Here is a 23,119-nt window from a genome sequence, read left to right as displayed (position 1 = left end):
AGCTCAGTTTAAGTTTCACAATCCAATCCAAAGCAGCTTTTTTAATCCCTCAGTCATGGTCTTCTCTGCACTCATTGCCATCTCAAATTATCAATCTGTCCACTTGCTTACTGTGTAGATCTAGGCCTCAGAAGAGGAGGATCTTTGTTTTGGTCAGACCATACCGCAAGGGCCTGGAAATAGTGCCCTGCATTCAGCAGGCCCTCATAAGCATTTGTAAAACAAAAGCATAAACCAAAAAAGTGACTCTAAGATATATGTGAAAACAAGTAAAATAAAAAAAAATGGATAATTAACCCACCAAATAAGGCAGGAAACATTCTACTGTTAGTATTTGCGAGTAGATAGGCTGGTGTTACTGGGATCTAGTTCAACAATCCAGCATCCAGACTGGATTTCCCAAAGCTCACTGGAAACCTGTCAATCAAGGAGCATGGTTTCATGTGCTATATGCTAGCCCACGTCTGACACCACCAGAAGTCATTTTAGAAAATTCTATACGCTGCCACTCCCCAAACCCCGATAATGTCTATCAATAGTAGTCAAACACTGAAAAGCCACTTGCTACTTAAAGAAAGTGTTAAAAAAAACAGCATTTCTGATAGTGGTACTTATCCACAAATAATTAAATTTATACTAATAAAACTTCAACCTCTTAAGTAACAGGTCCTTCCAAGACAAGAGGTAGGTAGGCCTCTGTGCCAGGTTCTGACTCCCTGGACATCTAAGAAGCTGCCCCCTAAACTGTTCTAAGAAGTAATGCTGCAACTCAAACCAAAAATTATATAAATAAAATTCACCACAGTATCAGCTGCCTCTGTTAACTCTTTTACTGACTGGACTTTTGACCAAGGCGGGAACAAACTGTCAGGCTGCACTAGGAGAGGAAAAGCCTTGACTCTTTATTCAAATGTCATTCAGTCACAGAAATGAGGATAAGCTACAATGCAGCATTTAGGCAATGAAGGTAAATGAACGCAGTGAAGATATAACAATACAACTAAGTATTTTATTTTGCTTGATTAAACTTCATTGGTCAAGAAAATGACTTGTAAAACAAGTCTTAACTGGTCAAATAAAATTGAAACGCCAAGTTAAAAAGAGTGGGTATATGTTTTAATAATCACTATTTACAGGTGACTTGACAGTAACAAAATTTCAGTGACCTTCCTTTGGCTTCCTTTAAGCAATTTTCAACAGTATGACCACAGAAGTTCTGCTCTAACGACACTTACCTTGGTATGGTGACACATTTAGTATTACAATTTTGAGTGGTGATGGCTTTCTCAAGCTCATCTAATCGTCCTGTTTTCTTTAGCTTCTTCACCAAACTTTTAACTGCTTTCTCACACCACTTTTCTTCTTGTCCATTCTGCTCTCCTCCGCCTGCTCCTCCAGATCCACCAGCTGATTTCTTCCATCCCAGCAGCCTTTTCACAACTGGTGGAGTGAATGGCAAGATGGACGACATGCTCTCACCAAAGGCCGCAACCCGCGCTGAGAGAAGACACTCCTCTATCTGACCTAGAAAAGATACGGAAGGGATCGTTCAGAGGCTAACTTTAAAATCTAGTCATAACTTCAACGTTGTCTCTAAAGCAAATCTGAAAATGAGACAGAAATTCAGATCACCGCAGACTTTCAGAAGTCATCTTCTTCTCCAACAACGTCTTTACTACTTTAAAGCAATTGTGGAAACAAATTCTAAAAAACAAAACCATGTTATAAGTGGAAAAATACAACAATTTTGCAAGTAAGATCTGTACCAGCACTGGTGAAATTTATCACTACCAATACTACTTCACTTTTAACTTTTAATAGTGTCAATAATGAAGATATTTTCACTGAATAGTGAAAACCAATTCACCAAATGTTTTTCTCAATTCACCAAATGTTTTAGGACACTTAAGGAAAGTATTTTTTAAATGTATTAAGTCTACTCTCCCTGAAGTTTTAAATTTTCATAACGAAGTATCATAAAGTAAAATCTAAAGCTGTAAGAAAGGAAAAGGCATCATGTGTGAAGTAAACAACAAAAATTTTAAAAAATAAAGGTAAAACAGTGTGTGAAGAAAAGGTGTGCTTCACTTTTATGATTCCCTGAGAAGGCTTCAAGTTAGGCCTCTTTCCAAAAACTTTTTCATTTTTATCTAAGTAACAAACAGTATGTATGCATCATAACTAAAGTCAAATATATTTCCTCTTTTCACACCAAGGTACAATTCCTTAAAATTTTTAATAGTTTCTGGCTATTTATACTTCAAGGAAAAAGCTCATGATGGTACCCCTTGAAACATCAAGTTTAGGTATCATCTACTGTTTCTGGAAAGTGAGGATTTATACCACAACCATTCACTTTCCTCCAACCTTAATAATTATCTCCCAAAGGTAGTTTTGTGTCTGATGAGATCGTTAGTAAAGTACTATATAATCATGTTTCCCTTTTTGTACAACTCTTTCTTTTCCCAAGTTAATGATCTCAGTTTGTCATGTGCTTACTTTTCTATGTGCCTACCATAAATTCTCCCCACACTCTTCACAAGCCCCATAATTAAATTTTAATGTGGATGACTTTAATCTCAAAATAAGAGATAAGATCATTTACCACTTGAGGACGGAACTGGAGAGCTGAGACTTGAGAAGAGTGAAGATTTAGAAATGCAGCTCTAAGAAATAGCTACAGGGGCGCCTGGGTGGCCCAGTCAGTTAAGTGTCTGCCTTTGGCTCAGGTCATAATCCTAGGTTCCTGGGATCAAGCCCTGCGATGGGCTACCTGCTCAGCGGGGAGTCTGCTTCTCCCTCTGCCTTCACCCCTCCCACTCTGCTCCTGTTCTTTCTCTCACTTTCTTTCAAATAAATAAAATCTTAAAGACAAAAAAATCTATTAAAAAATCAACTAGAATGAAGCAGGTATTTCCAGGCTATGAAGTAAAAGGTGTAGAAGAGCTCCCAATTCTAACTGGGATGTAGAAATGACAACAGACCATCATTTCACCCTCACAGTCACATAGAGACAGTTAAGGCTACAAAGACAGATAAGGCTACAAAATCAAGTGTTTTCTGAACCCATCAGAGTTCAGGATGCAAAGTAACCAAAACGGAACTAAATTCCAGACAGTGCTGAGACAGGAAATCGAGGCCCATGAACGGTTTCTTACCTGGTGGAGTAGCTAAGGGGGAAGAATCCTAACCTAGAGGAGGGTAAGGAGAAAGCACCCTACTCTTTAGTAAATTTTAAAAGCAACATGTCTGCTGACAAAACATACTAATTCTGAGGATTTCACAGAGCAAACCTATACTATCCAACCACTCATTCGCATAGGGCTCCACTGCATGTTTGTCAAAGTATGCCAAAGATTGGGAGACAGGCCTAGAAGGCTGAGGGATGCCCTAAGAAGCTTATGGTCTCAGACCCTCAAATGCAAGTAATCTGTCCTCTGACAAGGAAGGGAAAGAATGGGCAGGACAAGTGAAAGAGGTCAACCTTAGAGACCTCAGACATTCAGCTATCAAGGGCTGAGGTGGGACAGGAGAGCTATGAGAAAAACTTCCACCCAGATACTCTGGACCCCTGAATACCTAAGAGCAAATGTCTACTGGGTTTAACTGGAGTTTAACTGGAGTCCCAAAAGGAGAGGAAAGAGACCTGGCAGAAAAAAAATACATGAAAAGATACCAGCCAAGAACTTATCAAAAATGATGACAGATATCAACCCACAGATACAAAGGAAGCACAGTCATAGTCAATGGGCTCAATGTTGAAGACAGATGTAAAGATAAAGGCTGAGTGTCCGCTAGGATGACAGTTAAGAATTTGTGTAAGATCCGGACAGAAGAAACCTGCACTCATCACAAACTCTTCTCCATGGGCTTCAGCTGAGATCTCTTGAAAGACTGGCATGGGGCAAGAAATGGGAGACAACTCTTCCCCCTTAGAGGCAGGTCCTATAAAATAAAAACCTTTAGCTAGGAGGGAGAATAGGAAAGCCTCCCACACGGAAAGCCCAAGGGCAAGAGCAGAGGAAAAGCTATGGTACTGTTGGGGGAGGTGGAGAGAGGTGGGGCAAACCTACTTGCCCACCTACCACACACCAACAAGCCTTTCACCACGTAACAATAACCACAGTCTACTCTGCTAGCGGAGGGGAGGAGACACAGCCACCACCAGTTCCAGACAAAGACACACTGATGCTGAGGAACGAGTAGAAGAAAAAGCTATCTGACCCTGGCACAGGAGCAAGAAACTGGCTTGGACCCAAGATCCTGCACTAACACAAAGCAAAGGTCTGCTACTCCTAGATGGAAAAATCCTTAACAAATATTAGCAAGTCACATTCAGTAATGTATATAGAAAAGGTAGTATCCTTACCCAGTGGGGGTTTATCCCAGGGAGCAAAACTGTCTTGACATAGGGAAAAACAAAACAAAACAAAACAAAAAAGCCAAAAAACCCAAGCAACTCATGTATAGTATGAAGAGAAAAATCTTTATGATTTTCTTAACTGATGCATAAAAAAAGAAAGCATTTGACAATGTTAATTTGATATCCATATAAGATTTAAAAATCTCAGCAAACTAGAAATAGAAAAACAGAAAAGAGGAATAAGTTCTTTATTCTGAAAAAGAACATCTATGAAAAACCTAGAGCTAGAAACATTATGTAATGGGTGAAACATTAAATCCCCTTTCCTTGTAACTGGAAATAAGCCAAGGATGTCCACTATTGCCCCTTCTATTTAATAACGCACTGGATGTTCTAGCCAGCACAGTAAGGTGAGAAGGAGAAGAAAGAAAGAAACAAACAAACAAACAAACAAACAAAGTGTAATTCTCAAAAAAAGACTTTGGATTCTCAAAAGACCATTCTCAAAATGGTCTCCCCGGTAAAGATACTTAGGCCTTGGTATACTTTGCTAGGAAAAAAATGGTCACAACCTAATAAACAATCCTATCCATTTCCTCAAAAGGGAAGAACGAGTAATGAGATTAAGGTTCCCAGCCTCAATTCAGGAGACTGTCCCGAGGAGCTCCCAGAAGAGGCACTATAGCCAGCCAAATTTCGTGTATTTGGCCACGGATACACTTCTTAAGGGACATCTCCTGGAGCTCCACAACACAATGCCGCCCTGGCACTCTGGAGAGCCCAGCTGTGGTTTAGATACTACAAATGTGAAAGGAGTCCATAAGCAGGATTACGTGACTCAGGCTAAGAGCAATACAAAAGTTCGCGCAGAGCTAGACATCTGCAGGGTAGGTAAAGAACAGAGAGAGCTGGAGAGCAGCACTGTCCAGCTGTCTACGGTGGTGGACTCTGCCGTAACACACACAAGTAAGCACTCCACTCCATAAACTACAACTTGACAAGTAACGCAAACACACCGAATTCCATCAAACACATGTAGTAATCCACCGGAGCCGCTGATCGGGACGACGGGGCAGCAGAAGGCAGCGCGGGCGCCCTTGGGCTTCTGGGGAATGCCTACGCTGCCGCCACGTGTGCCGAACGGAGCCAGCGCATACACCTCAGTGCCGCGTGACAGTCCTATCCGAGCACACACAGCACGCTGACGACTCAACCTTTAGAAGGGAGAGGTACCCCAAAAGGGACCCCGGAGCAGAAGCCTGAAAAGAGGACAGAACATCAGGCAGGACGTTCAGCACGGGTTTTCTAGAGGCCGACAACACTTTAGGAGTTACCAAAAACTCCACTGCTACAGTGTGCGCCCAAGGAAGCACCGCGGTAGCCCCCGGGGAGGGGAAGGCGTGCCGGGAGCACAGAGCCGAAGCCAGAAGTTCGAGCTAAGGCCAGCAGCATTCCTTCAGCTACTTTTGAGAGGATTCACGCGTCACTGGCCGAGTGGATGTGGACACGGTAGGGAAAAGGAGTCGCTGAGACAAGTACCACGAAGGCACACAAGTGAAGGCGTGGAGTGGTGGACAAACCACTACCCGGAAGCAAATCGGAAGGCTGCCCCAGGGTCAGCCTTTACAGGCCTGTATGTAAGTCCCCGTGCTCATCACTGGACCAGAAGACCGCAGAGGCTCGGGAGAGGGTAGTCAGCCCACAAGCGAGAGTGCGCCCAAGCACAGCAGTGACACCCAGTCCTGCCGAAGAGCAGAGGCAGCCAGTCTCCGGCTTGGCTTCTAAGGACTCCCCGGGTCCAGCTCCGGGCCCGCCCCAACTTCAGCCTTAGAACAAAGCTCTGCGTGAGCTCCGTGCGGGATCTGAGCTCCTCGTGAAACACTGACAGAACAAGCAAAATATAACGAGAATTTGTCCAAATGCATCTATCTACACCTTTGGTTCAATTAGTCCATGTATGAGAACTCAACTTAAGAAAATGAATAAAAATTAAATTTCTGTATAAATTTGCAACACTGAAAGGATTCTAAGCAGTAGGAAGAATCTGAGTAACAGGTTCTCTGACACTTTTGTTAGAGAAGAAATGTTTCCTAGGAGTTCAGATGTATTCTTGGGGATCTAAAAGTTTTCTATGAAAACTTTTTAGTTTTTTTTTTTTTTTTTTTGCTTCATGGAAATGAACACATGAAAAGTTTAAGTCTGTTCTGGGTCATCTGAGTGACCTCACGGCCTAGTACAACCAAATGATCTCAGTGTCCCACGTCCTAGAAGAGCACTTCTGACTACTCTGGAACGATGTAATCACTGGAGGTTACCAGCATCAACTTGTCATGTCTCTGTAGCCATGGCTGGCTGACACCTGGCTAATTATCTCTGGAGAATTATGTTATTCGGTAAAATATTTTTCAGTAATGCTGGTAATACATTTCAACCAGTTGAGCATTTTAAATAGCTAAGATATATTTAGCCAACAGTCTTAAAATGTTAATAGACTGAATTTAGGTTTTTACAAGGAATCCATGTCAATATGCTCTAAGCTGAAGACAAATTGAAATAAGAAAAACTAGACTTATGATCAAGTAACGAAATATGAATGAGTCACTTGCAGAATATACGGATTTCCTTCCACAGTGTGGCAGCAAGCACTTCAGTGAAGTCAGATTTTTTTTTCAACATCTGCAAGAACTGGAAAGCAAGCTCAGATACTAACTATGTACTAATTTCAGCAATAAATGAGACATACAAGGCAGGATTCATTAGAGTAGGAAGACTTTATCTGTACAGCTCAGTAAGAAAGCTTATCAAGTGATAAATCAGTAAAATTGGGATTCAAAGATTACTCACTGGAAAGTTTCAGTTAAGTAAGAGGTCTGATTATCCTAAACTCACAAATAAAGCCTGCAAGTTATTAATCACTGTATAACAGTTTTACAAATTAGATTCTCTACATATTTCCTTAAACTACATCTCATGTTTTTTGTTGTCTTCAACTCTGTTCTTTGCTTCTTGTTCTTATTTTGATATAAACCCTATCACTGCCTAGGTATTTAAAAAAAAAAAAAAAGCCTCAGAACATCTTCTCATCTTCTTATACCTTTAGAGTACACAGATTTCATGTTAGAGTCTTATGGTCCACTATGCTTCTAACAAAATCCCTTTCTGCCGGCAAACACAGTAAGCAACGCTGCTTGTGAGCCAACGCTATGACACAACAGGTTGGGCTCAGCCACTGGGTAAGCATTAACTCATCTCTCCCAAGCATCCAGTGGGGTAGATACCCTTATTTACAAATGAGGAATCTGAAGCGTGAAGGAGCCAGATGGTACAAAGATACTCCTCCCTAGATATTCTGGGGGTCAGTTTAGTTTTGCTTTTCACATTTTCACATTTTTCTAACATACGAGGAATGTGGTTTTGGTTAAGGGCTGAGATAGTGACCTAAACACCTACTGGCAGGATAGCCACTTTGTCAGGGCACTGTACTACATAGTTATCTTTTCTCTGGTAATTCAAGCCACTCCTGTCACATACCGAATCCCTATAAACCAACATCTGATTGTGGGCTTTGTACTTTGTTCATTGTAACTGTTCAAACCTACACCAGTATCACAGGATTTTACTTACCCCTGCTTTCTAGTAAGCTGATTATCTGCAGGGTGAGCCCCTCTCTTATTCTTCAAATCGATGTTAGGGATATTAAGTTTAGTCTAAGTTCCACCAAAACTCCATAGGACTTTGATTACAAGTGCAATGAACTTACATTAATTTGTGAAGAACCAACGTATTTATAATACTGAGTATCCCCGTTTATAAAAATGATATGTTTCTTTTTATTTTGGATTTACTATCCAGCAATAAGTTGTATAATTTTCTCTGGAAAGGTCTCACACATCTTGTTGAACTTATTTATTCTTCCAAATACCTTGGGTTTTACTTACAGTGTTTATCCTACAAAGTTAAATATTTCAGTCATACCAAAAAGAAAAAAGAGAAAATGGAAACACCCTTGGGCCTCACACCTAGCTCTGTCAATTCTTAACATTCTGTGGTACTTGTAAGAAATAAGACATGATAGACGGATACAGCTCAAGCCCCTATAAATACGTTTCGATTTCCATTCCCCTCCTCCTCGATTCTCAGATCACCACCACCCTGATTTTCCCCCATCGTCACTTAATGGTTTTGCTACATATTGTATTCATAAATCTTTGCATTTTATAAATTTCTATATGAAACTTTAATACTGTTCATGTCACATTGTTTTTTTCACTATTACTATCCATGCTGATAATACATGTAATCTTGAACTCTAGCTCATTTATTTCAGGTCATATAGCACTGCACTGTCTGACCATGAGAGCTCACTGTCCTTTCTCCTTCTGATTCCTGTTCAGGTTGTTTCCAATTCTCCACTCTTACAAGCTGCCATGAGTGGCCTGATGTATATCTTCTTACAGGTGTTGTGAGACAGGTTCAAGGGAGAAACTTTCAAACTTGATCAAAAAAGAAGAGCCACCATAAGAAATACATTGTACACTGCAACCTAATTTTTTGGTCTCTCCCAGTTAAGACAGACATTTTACCATGTTATTCTCTGTTATTTCTCTAAATTCAGGGTCGTGAACCACTGGTGAACATGAAATCAATTTAGTTAATTCTGAAAAATATCTTTCAAAAAGCAAAAGAAAAAACATACAAAAAAATTATAAAACTCATAGAGAAAATTAGCCAGAACACAGTAGAAAGCAAGAGTACACTTATTTTAAAATTTTTAATTGTTTTTGTCACATGTAAAATATTATTTTCTACCTGGGTCTATAAAGAACAGATGAAAGCCACTGCCTTAGGACATACGCGGAGGAGGAGAAAGGCTGCATAGGAGGACATGCACATATCCTTTACCAAATCTGGTCAACCTGGTGATAGCAACAGTCATTCCCACCACGGAAGTAGGAGCTCCTACTTTGCCCAACATCTGACACTATGTGGTACCTCATTGTCAAAGGAATGGGTGTGACATGGAGGGGTGCTGATGTTTTGCACTTGCCTCACTTAGGAGTTTGAGAATATTTTCATGTTTATTGACTTTTCAGGATTCCTCTTCTTTGACTCATCTGCTCATATTCACCATCTTTTCCTTAATTCACATGGTTTATTTACATATTCTGGATGATAATCTTTTGTTAATCACACATGCCACATTATCTTTACCCAGCAAGTGACTTCTGATGGTTTTTTATACTGAAGATTTCACTTTAATGTGCTCATATTTCATCAATATTTTAAATACTGTATTATGTATACATTGGGATCTTTTCAAAAATCCTTCCATCTGTTGTCATCTTTGAAAAGTCATAAAGTCTAAAGTTTTGCTTTTCATCTTTGTAACTTACTTTTGTGTATGTTGTGAGGTAGGGATCTTCTCCCCAACAAACATAACCAAGTATACCAGCACCATATACTGAATCTTCCCTAGCAATTACAAAGCTACTTGCTTTTCCAGGATCTACTTTTTTCCTCCCATTAATCTGTATCTGAGGTGAGTATGACCACACTGTAACTACTAAAGTAAAAGAATGTGTCCTGGCATCTGATGAGGGGCTCCTCTTTCATGTCCTGGAATTTTAACTGGAATGACACCAAATATATAAACAAGTGGAGGAAAACTGACACATTAATGATATATTTTTCCATTTATAAACACAGTATATCTGCTTATAATTTGAATTACAGGGGTGTTAAAATTTTCTCCATTAAGGTCTCACACATTTCTGTTTTATTTTTTCCTGGGTACTTGATAGTTTGTGTTGTCATTTTAAATAGTGGCTTTTGAAAATTTTGTGTCTTGCTGGTATATAGAAATACACGGTTTTTACATACTGTTTTAAAATCAACTTTATTGAGGCACAGTTTACATACAATAAAATGCTGAGATGTTAAATGTATAGTTTGATGAGTTCCGAAAAAATGCATACACCCACATAACCATCATCCCAGAAAGCTTCCTTGTGTCCCTTTTCAATCTACCTTCCTCACCCCAGGCAGTTTACTGATCTGATTTCTATCAAAGTAATTTTACCTGTTCTAGAAACTCATATAATTGGAATCATGCCTTCTGTACACTTCTGGGTCTGTTTTTTTTAACCAACACCATTCAAATTAAGCAAGTTCTCTTATACTCCTAAGTTTTCTAAGAATGAGTACAGAATTTAGTCATACGCCGTTTTCCCCTTCAACCATGAAGATCATATAGCTTTTCCCCTTTGATGTGTTGATTTCATTTACGGGTTTTCTAATGTTTAATGATCTGTATGTTCCTGAGACACACTCGTTTATTAGTCATGGTATTTTTTTTTTTTTAAGATTTTATTTATTTGTCAGAGAGAGAGGAGCTAGAGCGAGCACAGGCAGACAGAGTGGCAGGCAGAGGCAGAGGGAGAAGCAGGCTCCCTGCCAAGCAAGGAGCCCGATGTGGGACTCGATCCCAGGACACCAGGATCATGACCTGAGCTGAAGGCTGCTGCTCAACCAACTGAGTCACCCAGGCGTCCCAGTCATGGTATTTTTTTAAGTAAATATTAACATTTTACCTAAAATTTCTATTGCCACATTTATTATTGAGATGTGGTCTAGCCATCTCCTTTGCATACTACACTTGTACTACCCAGAGTATCAAGATTACAGTAGCCTAACAAAATAATTTTGTGTTATATTCTGTAACATTTTGTATAAAACTGGAATTACTGATTCTTCATTTTTTTTTTTATTTTATTTATTTGAAAGAGAGAGAGAAAGCACACACAAGCAGGCAGAGGGGCAGAGGAAGAGGGAGAAACAGACTCCCAGCTGAGCAGGAAGGCCAAAGTGGAGCTTAATCCCAGAACCCTGGAATCTCACAACCTAAGCCAAAGGCAGATGCTTAACAACTGAGCCACCCACGTGCCCCTCTTCGTATGTTTTATACAATTCGTCCATCTGGGGTTTTCACTCGGGCTTTGGGTTTTTATTTAATCTTATTTTGCTGCAGGTAGATGTCTAGCTTAAGTCTTTAAATTTTCTTTAAATTATAAATCTTGTCAGTACCCCTGGGTGGCTTAGTCGGTTACACATCTACCTTCTGCTCAGGTCATGATCCCAGGGTCCTGAGATCGAGCTCCGCATCAGGCTCTTTGCTCATCACCTCTGCCTGCTGCTCCCCCTGTTTGTGCACGCTCTCTCTCTCTCTCAGAAATAAAATCTTTTAAAAATAAATAAGTAAATAAATAAGTAATCCTGTCAAGTTTCTTATTCTTTCTTTTTTTTTTTTTTAAGATTTTATTTATTTATTTGACAGAGAGATAGAGATCACAAGTAGGCAGAGAGACCAGCAGAGAGAGAGGAGGAAGCAGGTTCCCCGCTGAGCAGAGAGCCTGACACGGGGCTCGATCCCAGAACCCCGGGATCATGACCTGAACCGAAGGCAGAGGCTTTAACCCACTGAGCCACCCAGGCGCCCCAAGTTTCTTATTCTTAAACCAATTTTGGTCATGTACTTTACAAGCAACTGTGCATGCTATCTGTTTTCCAATTAAAGGCAAAAAGCTCTTCACAGTGTTCTCAGTTTTTTTTAAATCTCAATTTGTAGTCATATCTTTTTTGATTTCTAATACATTTGTGCCCTTTTTTCTTCCTCTATCAAACTTAGCAAACGTAGTCTTTTCAACTTAGCACCTTCTATTTTAATTGATCTGATTACTTTTTTCATTAACGTTCCTCAACTTTATTTCCCTCCTTTTTCTAATTCATTACATTGTATAGTTAGCTCATTAATTTTTAGTTCTTTACTAACAAATATCTCCTCATGAGTGGGATTAGTGTCCTTATAAAAGAGACCCTAGGGAATTCCCTTGCCTCCTTCCAACATACACAGTGATAGCAAAAAGACAGCTATCTATGAAGGAGGAAGCAGGTCCTCACCAGATACCAACTCTGCTGGTGCCCTGAACTTGGACTTCCCAGCCTCCAGAACTATGAGAAATAAATTTCTGTTTTCCATTAAGTGCCCTGAGTCTATGGAATCCTGTTACAGCAGCCCAAGATGGATTAAGACATAGATTACACCCAGTGTCTATTTTTTTTATTCCTTTACCTTGAAACTATGTCATCATAGTTTTAGGTATGTCTACTAATAAAAAGCATTTAGTTGAGGTTTTTTGTTTTTTTAATGTTTCATTCTCTTCTAATCAGTAAGCTTTTCCTGAAATTAGTATTGGATTCATGAAAATACTTCAGCTAATTTTCTATTATCTTACTTTGTATTTTCTAATTCCTAAGCATCTTCTTTGCTTCCCCCCCGACCTCTACGTTCTGTTGGAATGATCAAATTTATTTCCACTACCTCATCCTGATTTGAAGTTATACGTTCTAATTCTTATTCTTTCAGAGATTATCCTTAAAAATATTTTTAATGGAAAACTTTAATCAGTAGGTTGCAGGTGAAAACAGCAGCCTATTAAAATCATAATAAAAGAATTAGAAAAAAGACAATCTCATCATAGAAGAGTAAAAAAAGAAAATAAGCAAAATTTTGATAACTGGAAAATGAATGGATGAGTCATCACTGTTGAACAGATCAGAGAACTACTAACTCTATACGAGGTGTGGGGAAACATCCTGATTTTCACAGCAGAACTCTCAAAGGGTTCAGTAAAAGACAGCACCAGTCACTGAGGGCTGAGGGAAGAGGAGATGAAATAGACAGGATTCGGTGAGAAATATCTGAGAAGCAATGACATCCTCAGACCTGCTCCCCCACTCGGTCACTGGGTACTTGTTCCTCTCCCTCTATGGAAGATTAGATGTTTATTCTCAGCAGAGAGGAAAACAGGCTCACTGGACTAGGAGAATGCCCGGGGACCACTAGGAAAAGAGGGGGAGTAAAGGAACAGGAGTACACTGTATGCTAAATGCAGACTCCTAACCCCTTCCTCCACTGGGTTCTGGCTCCCAAAATACTAGCAGCCAGACCTTTACCCATTTAGTCAGATCAAGACTCTTTCAGGGTACCTGACCAAACCCAGGAAGGAAGACGTACAGATACTGAGAGTTTACCAACAAACAGCCCACACAGACCACTCTATGATGAAACTGAAAGGAGACAAGACTCACCCACCTGCTCAGTTTCCAAGCAGCTTTTTGGACCCCTACCCTTGTAATCAAAGATGACTCTCATTACCTAAGGGAAAAATAGCTAAAAACAGAAAAACGCAACTCAAGAAATCTGAGACCATACAGAAAAAGAAAACACTGTAAAATCATCAACACAGCTATAGAAAGACGAGGGAGCACTCCTGAAGCAAGAACAACCTGCTTTACAAAAGACACATTCACAGAATAAAAGAAGAGTTCTTGGAGAGGTTGACAGTTTTTGATTTTTGATAGCAGAAGTGGGGGGCATCAATAGAAGGGTTGGAAAGTAAGGTAGAGGAAATTTCCAGTAGGATGGAAAAATAGCAGGGGAAAAAAAAAAACCAGTAGGAGGGAAAATAGCCGATAAAGTGAAGAAAACTGGAGGACCAATTCAGAAGATCCAATATCCAAACAGTACTTCAAAAAGATTTGAGAGGCCGGGGGGGGGGGGGGGGGGGGGTAGTCAAAGAAATCTAGAAATAACCCCTGAACTAAAAGATGGGAGTTTCCAGATCTAAAGGGCCAATCAAGGATCAAGATCTCAGGACAAGAGAAGAAAACATACCCACATCCAGGCTGGTGAGGGTGAAACTTCAGAATGCCAAAGACAAAGGAAAAGCCTAAAGTCTTCTGGGAGAAAGAGCTGGTTACTTAGAGAAGAATCAGAAGAGCTTTGGTTTTCTTAAGAGTAATACTGTAAGCGAGGTCAAGAGACCAATGCCTTCATAATTCTGAAGGAAAAAAAAAATATTTCCAACCTAGAATTCTATTAACCAACCAGGGCAAAATAAAAGTATTTTCAGTCAAATTAAATCTCCAGATATCTACCCATCACATTCCCTCCCAAAAAAGGTCTTGAAGGATATGTTCTATCAAAGGAGGGAGAGCCAAAAGAATAAGGTATCCAACAAAGAAGAAAGTGAAGAACGCCGTAAGAGGACCATGAAGGAGAATCCCAGGATGACAGCTGTGTCCTAGGTGTAGAGGCAATCACTGCAAATTAGAGTAGGTTCAAAACCACAGAGCCAAGAATAATGTCTGGCTTCTCTCCAAAGTGCACAAACATCATAAAAGTCAATGGAAGCGTGTGTTTCATTGATGAGACCCACGAGTGATCATGGTGAACGGGTAAGAATAAATGAGACCGTGAAGAACTAGCTGCCTGATATGTCTCTCTTAACTATCATCTTCGCGAGAGACTTCTGCTTCCACAGACTATAATGCAAAAGAAAAAAACACCTGCCTGAGAAGAGAACTCCTCATATATTCCTACATGTTTGCATCCATATGGAATTTCTTTAGGCCAGAGCTGCGCAACAGAAATAGGATGCCATCCACACACTCAACTGTGAATCTTCTACTAGCCACATTAAAAAACTAAAGTAAAAGTATTAATCAGTTAAATAATTTAATTTATGCCAGTATGCCCAAAATAGTCTTTCAATGTGCAATCAGCGTTAAGAATTAAAATACATTCTATTTTTTGGACGGTTATAAATCGCCTGTGTATTTCATGCTCACAGGCAGCTCCGCTCTGACTGGCTGCATTTCAGGTACTCAATGGCCACACGCGGCTACGGGCCACATTACACAGAGCAGCTCTAGAAAGAGACACAGGAAAGAGGCTCACTAGTGGTGGTTCCACTTCTGGAAAGTGGAATGGGGAAGCAGGAGGTAGACCTAAGGGAGACTTACTTTTCATTATTTACTATTTTGTTACTTTTGAATTTTGCACCAGGTGCATGCACTACCTCCCTAAAAAAAAAAAAAAAAAAAAGCACATTCCCTAAAATAGACATGTATTTACTAATAAATGTACAAACAAAACATAAATAAAATAAATATGTTTATTAACCTACTTCTAGAAATCTACCTCATGCAAGTACAGAATGATGAATAAACAAAGTTTACTTGTTGCGACACTTTTTAATACCACAAGACTGGAAATAACCTAAATGTCCATCAATGGACAACTGGTCAAATATATTACAGGCACCCACACAGAGAATAAACCAAAGTAAAAAGGTACTTATTATGTACTGATGTGGACTAATCTACAAGATGCACTGTTACGTAAAATATACGACCATTTGTACTAAAAGGTACTATATGCACAAAGTTGCTCATATATCCACAGAGCTTCTGGAGTATTACACAAAAACCCAGTAATGCTACTAGCCTTTGGACAGGCAACTGGGTGGGGCAAGGGACAGGCTGGCAAAGAATTTTCACCATATGTCCTTTTGTACCTTTTTAATTTTGACAATTGTGTATTACCTATTTTAAAAGCCCATCATTCTACATGTAGCCAGTATCTGCTTTTTATCCGATCATGCTTGGCCTTCATGGGATACTTAGGTCCATCTACAAAGACTAGTGTTTTTCTAGTTCCTTCATGGAGAGGTTTGATTGAGTCTTATTTTTCCCAGAGGCCACAGATGTTTCAATACTGGAATAGTTCCTACACCTACACACACACACACACACACACACACACACACTCTCTCTCTCTCTCTCTCTCTCTCTCTCTTAACATATAGTTCCCTGCGTTCTAGCATTACAACTCCAACCCTAGCTACTAGTTTCTTATCTAGTAAATTCCCCCAAAGCCAGTTTTTCCTTAACACAGACTGATTTCCAGGTTTCTGGTACCTGGGAACATTTCTCTCTCTTTCCTCTTTTCCTTTCCTCTCCCCCTCCCTCTCTAGATCAACTATATACATAAGAGAAATTAAGTCCTTCATTTTATCCAATATTTGTAGCAGGTGGAATGGACCTAATCTGGGTCTGTTTCAGCAGGTCTTTTGAGATTTTAAGAAACCTAGGTAAAGAGTATAGTCAATAATGGTAAACACTGAAAACAGTATAACTGGAAAACACTGCTAAACTTGGCTATTCAGAATTCACTGGTGACTTCTGAAAGGGAGGTAGGAAATGGAATATGAAAAGAGTGGCAAAAAAACATTTCCTATGGTTCAAGTGTAGAACAAAGGAAGTGATTAAATATAGAAAGCAAATGTAGGTTTCAAATGTCTTCAAATTGAAAATACAAAATATTCCCCAAATACCTATACCAATTTTTATTTCAAATGAAAACCAAGTTACATATTTCAACATAAAACACTTGAAATGTGATGGTACTATCTCAAAGATCACATAAAGATCCTTCTAGTAGTAGTATAAAATCACTTTAAGATTTTTGGCAATCTATGTTCAAACGAATACCACAAGGGTAGAGAAAAAAGCAAATACTAATGATGTGGATTTTTACAATGGTTTTAGTCAAAGAAATGAGGATCACAGAAAGCATTAAAAAAAAATAAAGACACTGAAAAACAGATTTCTCAATTCTCACTGTTACTATGCTTTTTTCCAAAGTTGCAAGCTAGTAAGGAAGGACATTGCCATTGGAAACCTAAGGTGGCCCCACAGGATGGAGAACGATGGGTGCCTTTAAACTAAAGCAAAGAGAAAACATTCACATATTCAGTTTTATGGACTTTCAAAACCCAACGTGACAGCTTGAATTTAACCCTGAAAGTGGGTCATCAGTTTAGTGAAAGCCCACATTACATAGGGACTGCTGTGTAGAGACTACCTGTTCTTGGAGTTCTATTCCTTTCACCTTGAACGAGTTGTATGGAATCTGTACGTCTATAATCAGTTTATAAACATAAAATTACATGCTGATTTATCATTCCCAGATTTAAAAAAAAGATGGGGGGCATCCAATTATTAGGAGACCACACAAGGCCCAGGCCCAGACTTAACTCAGCAAGAATATTCAGTACTCAAATTGCCCTTCAAACTCCCAAAGTCTGTCTTGACCTTCTGCTGAAGCAGCCACTCACAGCCGCATCAAGTGGGTACAGTCCTCAGGCTGTGAAAGTGCAGTCAAAGCCAAGTCTGGAGCAGGGCTGTTCCACAGAACTTTCTATTAAATTAAGCTTAACATTTATTTCCTCAGTTACTGTAGTCCCAATTCATGTGCTAAATGGCCACATGTGGCTAGTGTCTACCCTGTTAGTTTGGGTCTGCAGCCAAGGTTTTTCTTCACAATCTATTATTCTTCAGTGGAGTTCCAAAGGCTTCCCCAGGAAGAAGAAAACAAAGGGGGCAGGGCTTCAGCAACTGCCCATTCCCCTTACATTTTGAGATTCTGCAGAATGTTTTATTTTTTTGTCGTTTAGATTTTTTTGCAAAAGCCTTCTGGTTGTTGTGTACATAGGTGTTTGTGTGCTTTCAGTCTGAAAACTACGGGGTTAGCAGAAATCACCAGCGTACAAACCTCAGGCCAAATTTGGACCCTCGTGATACTTAAAACATTTTATAAATAAAAGTTTAATTGGCCAGTTTACATGAACTACACCCTAACCACCTGTCTAGGAAGTAAAAGGTTGGTCTAAACACGGAAAATTTGCATTCACTGCCACAGATAGAACAACTCTACTCAACAAAAAAGTTTCCATAGTTCATTCAAATCAAGGGAGAAAGCTCATGGGCCCAGCTCCCATTGTAGCATTTATCAGGAGTTTATTCTGTGAACTTTGCAAATAAGATTCACTGCCTCACATTTTGTTATGAAGGATGGGATTAAGATAGAACATTTCCCTCATATTTACAAAAGCTTAGCCATTATCTCTCTATTGAATTGTTGGAAGAGCTGAAGCAGCATATGAAAATGTACTTTACCTTAAACATGGGCAAATTACAAGATCACAAATTTCCCATGTTACTTCCTCAGATCCAGTCTTCTTTGAATTAAAAGACTCAAGATAATGAACTTGAGGGACTTCCAGTGGCTCCCTGCCCTTGATTATTCTTCCTTACAAACTGAATACATTAAGCCTGAAACTATGCCCTCCCCCTAAAAAGTCAGGAGCAGGGACACCAGATTAAAGGAACTGCAGGTCTTCAGCTGCAAACTGGACCTGTGGACTGAAGAGATAACAACTAAGGTCTACACTCACTTTCCATTGCTTTCGTCTTGAGGCCAAAGTAATTCCAAATTTTGAAACAGTACAGAACTACCCAGGAGAATTAGTGACCTTTTCATAATAAACACACAAATTTTAATATGATTAAAATCACTGACTTTAGGATTTCTGTTTTCTTGTGAGCACCAACTCAAGACAGATCTTAATTACCAGGCACGGGTTCCACCGCTGGCTCAGATGCATTAAGAGGAACCCGTCCACTCTAGAATGTAAGACAACTATGTAAATCAGAGAATTACCCTAATGTCTCTGGCTATGTGGCCAAATCAGAGGCAGTGTCTAAACTCAACTAGCTTCGCAAAATTATATTCTCCTCACATGAAATTACTGAAATTGAAGCTAAGAGCTATCCTTGATATATGTCTATCTAGAATCAGCACCGAAATACGTCCTAATTGAATATATTACAATTTTAACGGTCTGGAATAATGATCAAAATTGATCAGAAACAAGCAATAAGCCTCAAACTGCATTTTAAATGAGTGAGACTGAATTACTTTTGTACTACTCGTGAAAAAAAAACCAACTTTAAAAAATAGCAAAGACTATGTATAGGTCATCAATGAGTATTTAATAGAGTAGATGATTTAGAAAGTAACTCAGAGGTAGGAGGGAGAATAATCCAAAAAAAATTATTAAGGCTAATACTGGATCAAAGTCACACAAGAGGCTTCAAGAAGCCCTCAGCAGACAGACTAGCCAACCATCCACACGTGTTCTGTCCTTGAAATCTCTAGCACACTCTGTCTTAAAGCCAGAGTAAAACATTTTACAGGACACCCCTGCAGATTGACAAAGAATGACTTACTCTGAAGAAAAGGGGGGGGCATAGAGTGCTATACCATTAGATCACCTTTCTTTACCACTGGCCTAAAAGGAAGGCCTTCTCAGTCTGGAATCATGGTGCTGCTCTAAACGGCAAAACAAATGAAAACCATGTTGGTCATAGTAGGTACTGTGGATCTTTCACGAAATAAGTCATTTGATAGCGCATAACGTTCTACCCCTCTAGGAACATTTGCTAATCATCCTGAATGACAATCTAAAGTATATTATGTAGATTACTGCACTCTTAAAAAGATTTTCCCAAACACGGTTTAAGTTAATTCATGAACATTCATTACTCCGCTTTCAGGTCTGGTCCTGCACTGAATGGTCCCAGACATGCTAGTTAGGCTCTGAATATTTGTTTTGTGTCTTGTTATCTCTATTATCCTCACCAGGCTGTTATCTGTTTTTTCTTACAACAGTAGGCTAACAGTTCCCCATCCTCCTACCCCACCCCCCACTACACTCCCCTAAACCTCCCACATTACCCACAATCTACTTCTTTTTAATCTACTGTGGGCTTAGAAGCTAGATAACTTCGTTAGAAACATGTGAAATATATACCAACAGGTTCTACTGATGGGTCTCAATGGGTCTCCTGTGACTAGAACTTCAGGTGTGGACTTAGGACCATTGACAGCTATCCCAGTCCTTTTTGCTTAGTGTCTGGTTCTCAAATGCATCTTATAATAGGTCAAGAATAAGAGTGTAGGCAAATCATCTGGATTAGAAAGAAAACGACTGAAAGCTACAAAGAGAAGAGAGCAAGAGATCATCTGGGAGGACCCTAGGTCTGAGGAAATGTTCAAGGTATTTCAATCACAATCATTTAATCCTTATAATAATGGAAGAGGCAGTTGTCATCACCTCTGTTTTCAGTCAGAAAACCAAGGCTCATGAGTTAAGCAATTTGCCCAACACTGTAACTGAGAAACCAACCACCAGCCTAGGTTGTTCTGACTCCACAACCTAAGGCGGTTCCACTATATGAGATTGTAGCCCAATCCTTTTCCTCGATGTAGCTCAGTGTCTTTGCACTTTATTTCCAATCCTTTCAATGGAACCTGTCTGATGCAGATTTGCTTGCCTTCTCCAGCCAGTTTCTAGAAGTAAAAGGCAAAGGATAATCAAACTGAGGCAAGTTAAGCTTAGAGCTCTACATGTGTTCATCTGTTCAGCAACAAGTATGTTTCTGTAACACTGGCCATATCCTCAGTTTGTAGATTGTGCAAAGATGGTGACAAGTTCCCCTCACACCCCCCCCAAATACAGTGACACTATGAGTTAACACTTGACATCTTCCCTGGTGATGTCCTCTACATTTGACAGAAAGCAATGTAAGCATACTTTAGGAACTGGCTCAGTAATACACAACAAGCTCCCTCAATTTGTACAATAACACGATTTTTCTTACTTGAAAGACTGGAGGACAGGCAGGAGATAGGAGGAGTTTCCACTTCTCTACTTCCATTAAGGAACAGGGGCATACTTGTTTCTTGTTAGATCCTTTATTGCTGAGTCCAGGGCCTGACACAGCAAAGACTATTTAATTTGTTGAGTAAATGAATAAATGCTACTTGTTCAATAAATACATGTTATTTTGTTGAATAAATGTATAACCTCTCCTGAACTGCTTTTGAAATCTTTGGATTTCTCATTTCTGACATACCCTTGCAATACCTGATGGAAAACAGCTTTCATCTTAAAAAATTAAAAGCTTAAAAACCATTCTTCTCCTCCCATCAGAAGACAAAGTATCTAAGACATGCCCCTCTCCATCCTCTAAAAATGACTCTTGTCCCAAGAACATGAATAAGCCCCCATCTGCCAGACTGCACTAAATACAGCTTTTATATGCATTACAAAAACACCTGTATAAAAAGCTGCTACAAAACAAGGTCTTTGGAGTCCTAAAGCACAAAGCCAACAGAATAAAAACCAAATAAGAATAAAGAGATCTTTCATTTATAAAAGCCCAAACAGAAAATATTTGCTAAATGTAAAAATATAATGTGTCTTTGATCAGCAGATGATGCAGCTCAACTGTTTTTTCACTCACGTATCTCCCCTAAACGTGAAGTAACAAGATCACAGCAATAGAATTATAATATTTATGATATGAAAATAAGAAGAGGACCTTTTGCCATCCTGAAGTAGAAACCACCTTTGTTCCTATTAAAAAGAGTGACTGCCGAAATACACAAACCATCCCCAAATTCCTACTTAGTTAAAACACACATACCAGGCCTGACAAGCCACAAACAACAGGAAATTACCCTGCATGGTTTCTTACAAGACTATTATTACATGAACCTTACAGACTGTGTAGAGATTTGATCACTTAGGACTAGGCACAGGTAAGTTCCAACCATGAAAAACCAAACTTTTGCTCAACACCTACAACGTGATATCACTTTAGAAGGTATAACTACAAAGTACAAAACCGAAGCTCTAAGAGCCATTTCTCCCTCAACAAGCCCAGAAATGGATGTTTCAAATCACATTAATAAAAATTTGCCAATAAACTACTTTAAACTCAATTTAACATTTAAGAATACTAAGTGTGCACTTGGATTCAAAATATCCTTATTTACTACCACAACTAACTTTATGGCGAAAATCAAGGAACTTTAAAAATAAATAATAAAATCAGTGTTACTAAATAAAATAAAAATATAAAATAAAAATAAAAATAAAAAATAAAAAATCAGTTTTACTTTCTGAGTTTAATATAAATGTTTGCTAAATGACCTTCTGATTGAGAAAAATTCCACAATATCCTGTGTGGTTTTTTTTTAAGGCAGATGAAAAAATTCTCAAACTAAAATACATTTATGAACTTTATTTTACATTATTTCACCCATCTGTGTTACATTTGCTTCACTTATCTCCTTATTCACATTAAAACTCCTCAAACTTCATTTAACTATTTAACTTAAACTTCTAAGGAAAACTTTTTAAAGGGGGTCAAAACTAGAATAGCAAATGCACTTTCAGAGTAAGAGCAAATTTATTATCTTATTCGGCTCAAGGAAAAACATCCTTACATCACAAGTACAGTACAGTTCAATTCATATAAAATCAGAGGAGAACAAACGAAAAGAAACTGAGATTACAGAATTATTAAGAATTCTGAAATTAATTCAAATTTCTGGGAGCACTTCTTAAAGATGGAATTACTCCAAGTAGCTTTGCCTGACCATTTATTTATTCATGAACAGTTACTTTACGTGTGCACCTTAGAAGCCTAAAACAAAATTTACTACACTCCCAACTGTAACAAACAAGACACGATTCTGATGGGAAATGCTGCGTTCAAACTCGTCTTACCTGGGAGATGCTTTTTTAAATAAAGGTTTCATTGACAACAAACCGGTAGTACTTAGCTTTTAAGGGGTCAAGAGGAAGGAACAACAAAACCAACCTAGATATTGTTTTTCTTTTGTTTAGGATCAAAAGGAAACCATAACCACAGAAAGGTTAAGTAAGTAAAAGGCCAAAGTACCCAACCCCAAGGACGGCATCCCCCAAGAGAGAACAAAACAATTAAAGTTGCAAATGTGTAAACCAAGTCTGGAATACGTGAAATCAATTAGCGTGCTTTCTAAAGGCGTGTGACAAAAACTAACAGACTCCACTCCCAGAGCAACTTTCACAAGTGAGTGCAGAAGGCTCTCGACAGAGTTTATCAGCCGTGTGCGTGCCTGCGTGAGAGTACACACGAGCAATTCAGACCCCGGGACCAGAATGGTTAACAAAGGTT

General features: G+C 39.1%; 1 protein-coding gene across 6 annotated transcripts in view; it reads right to left on the bottom strand.

The window, feature by feature from the left end:
- SMAD2 (SMAD family member 2) overlaps positions 1–23,119 on the bottom strand; it is an 82,699-nt gene that overhangs the window by 58,477 nt on the left and 1,103 nt on the right. For all 6 annotated transcript variants that reach the window (XM_047696459.1, XM_047696463.1, XM_047696458.1 and 3 more), the window contains one exon: positions 1,236–1,524. In XM_047696459.1, the coding sequence (XP_047552415.1) occupies positions 1,236–1,471 (236 nt within the window). In that variant the 5' untranslated portion in view covers positions 1,472–1,524. The remainder of the gene's footprint in view (positions 1–1,235; positions 1,525–23,119) is intronic.

The sequence above is a fragment of the Lutra lutra genome, chromosome 12 (assembly GCF_902655055.1).
Source record: "Lutra lutra chromosome 12, mLutLut1.2, whole genome shotgun sequence".
Taxonomy (NCBI): Eukaryota; Metazoa; Chordata; class Mammalia; order Carnivora; family Mustelidae; genus Lutra; species Lutra lutra.
The sequence above is the reverse complement of the archived record's forward strand: the minus strand, read 5'-3'. Positions and strand labels throughout refer to the sequence as shown.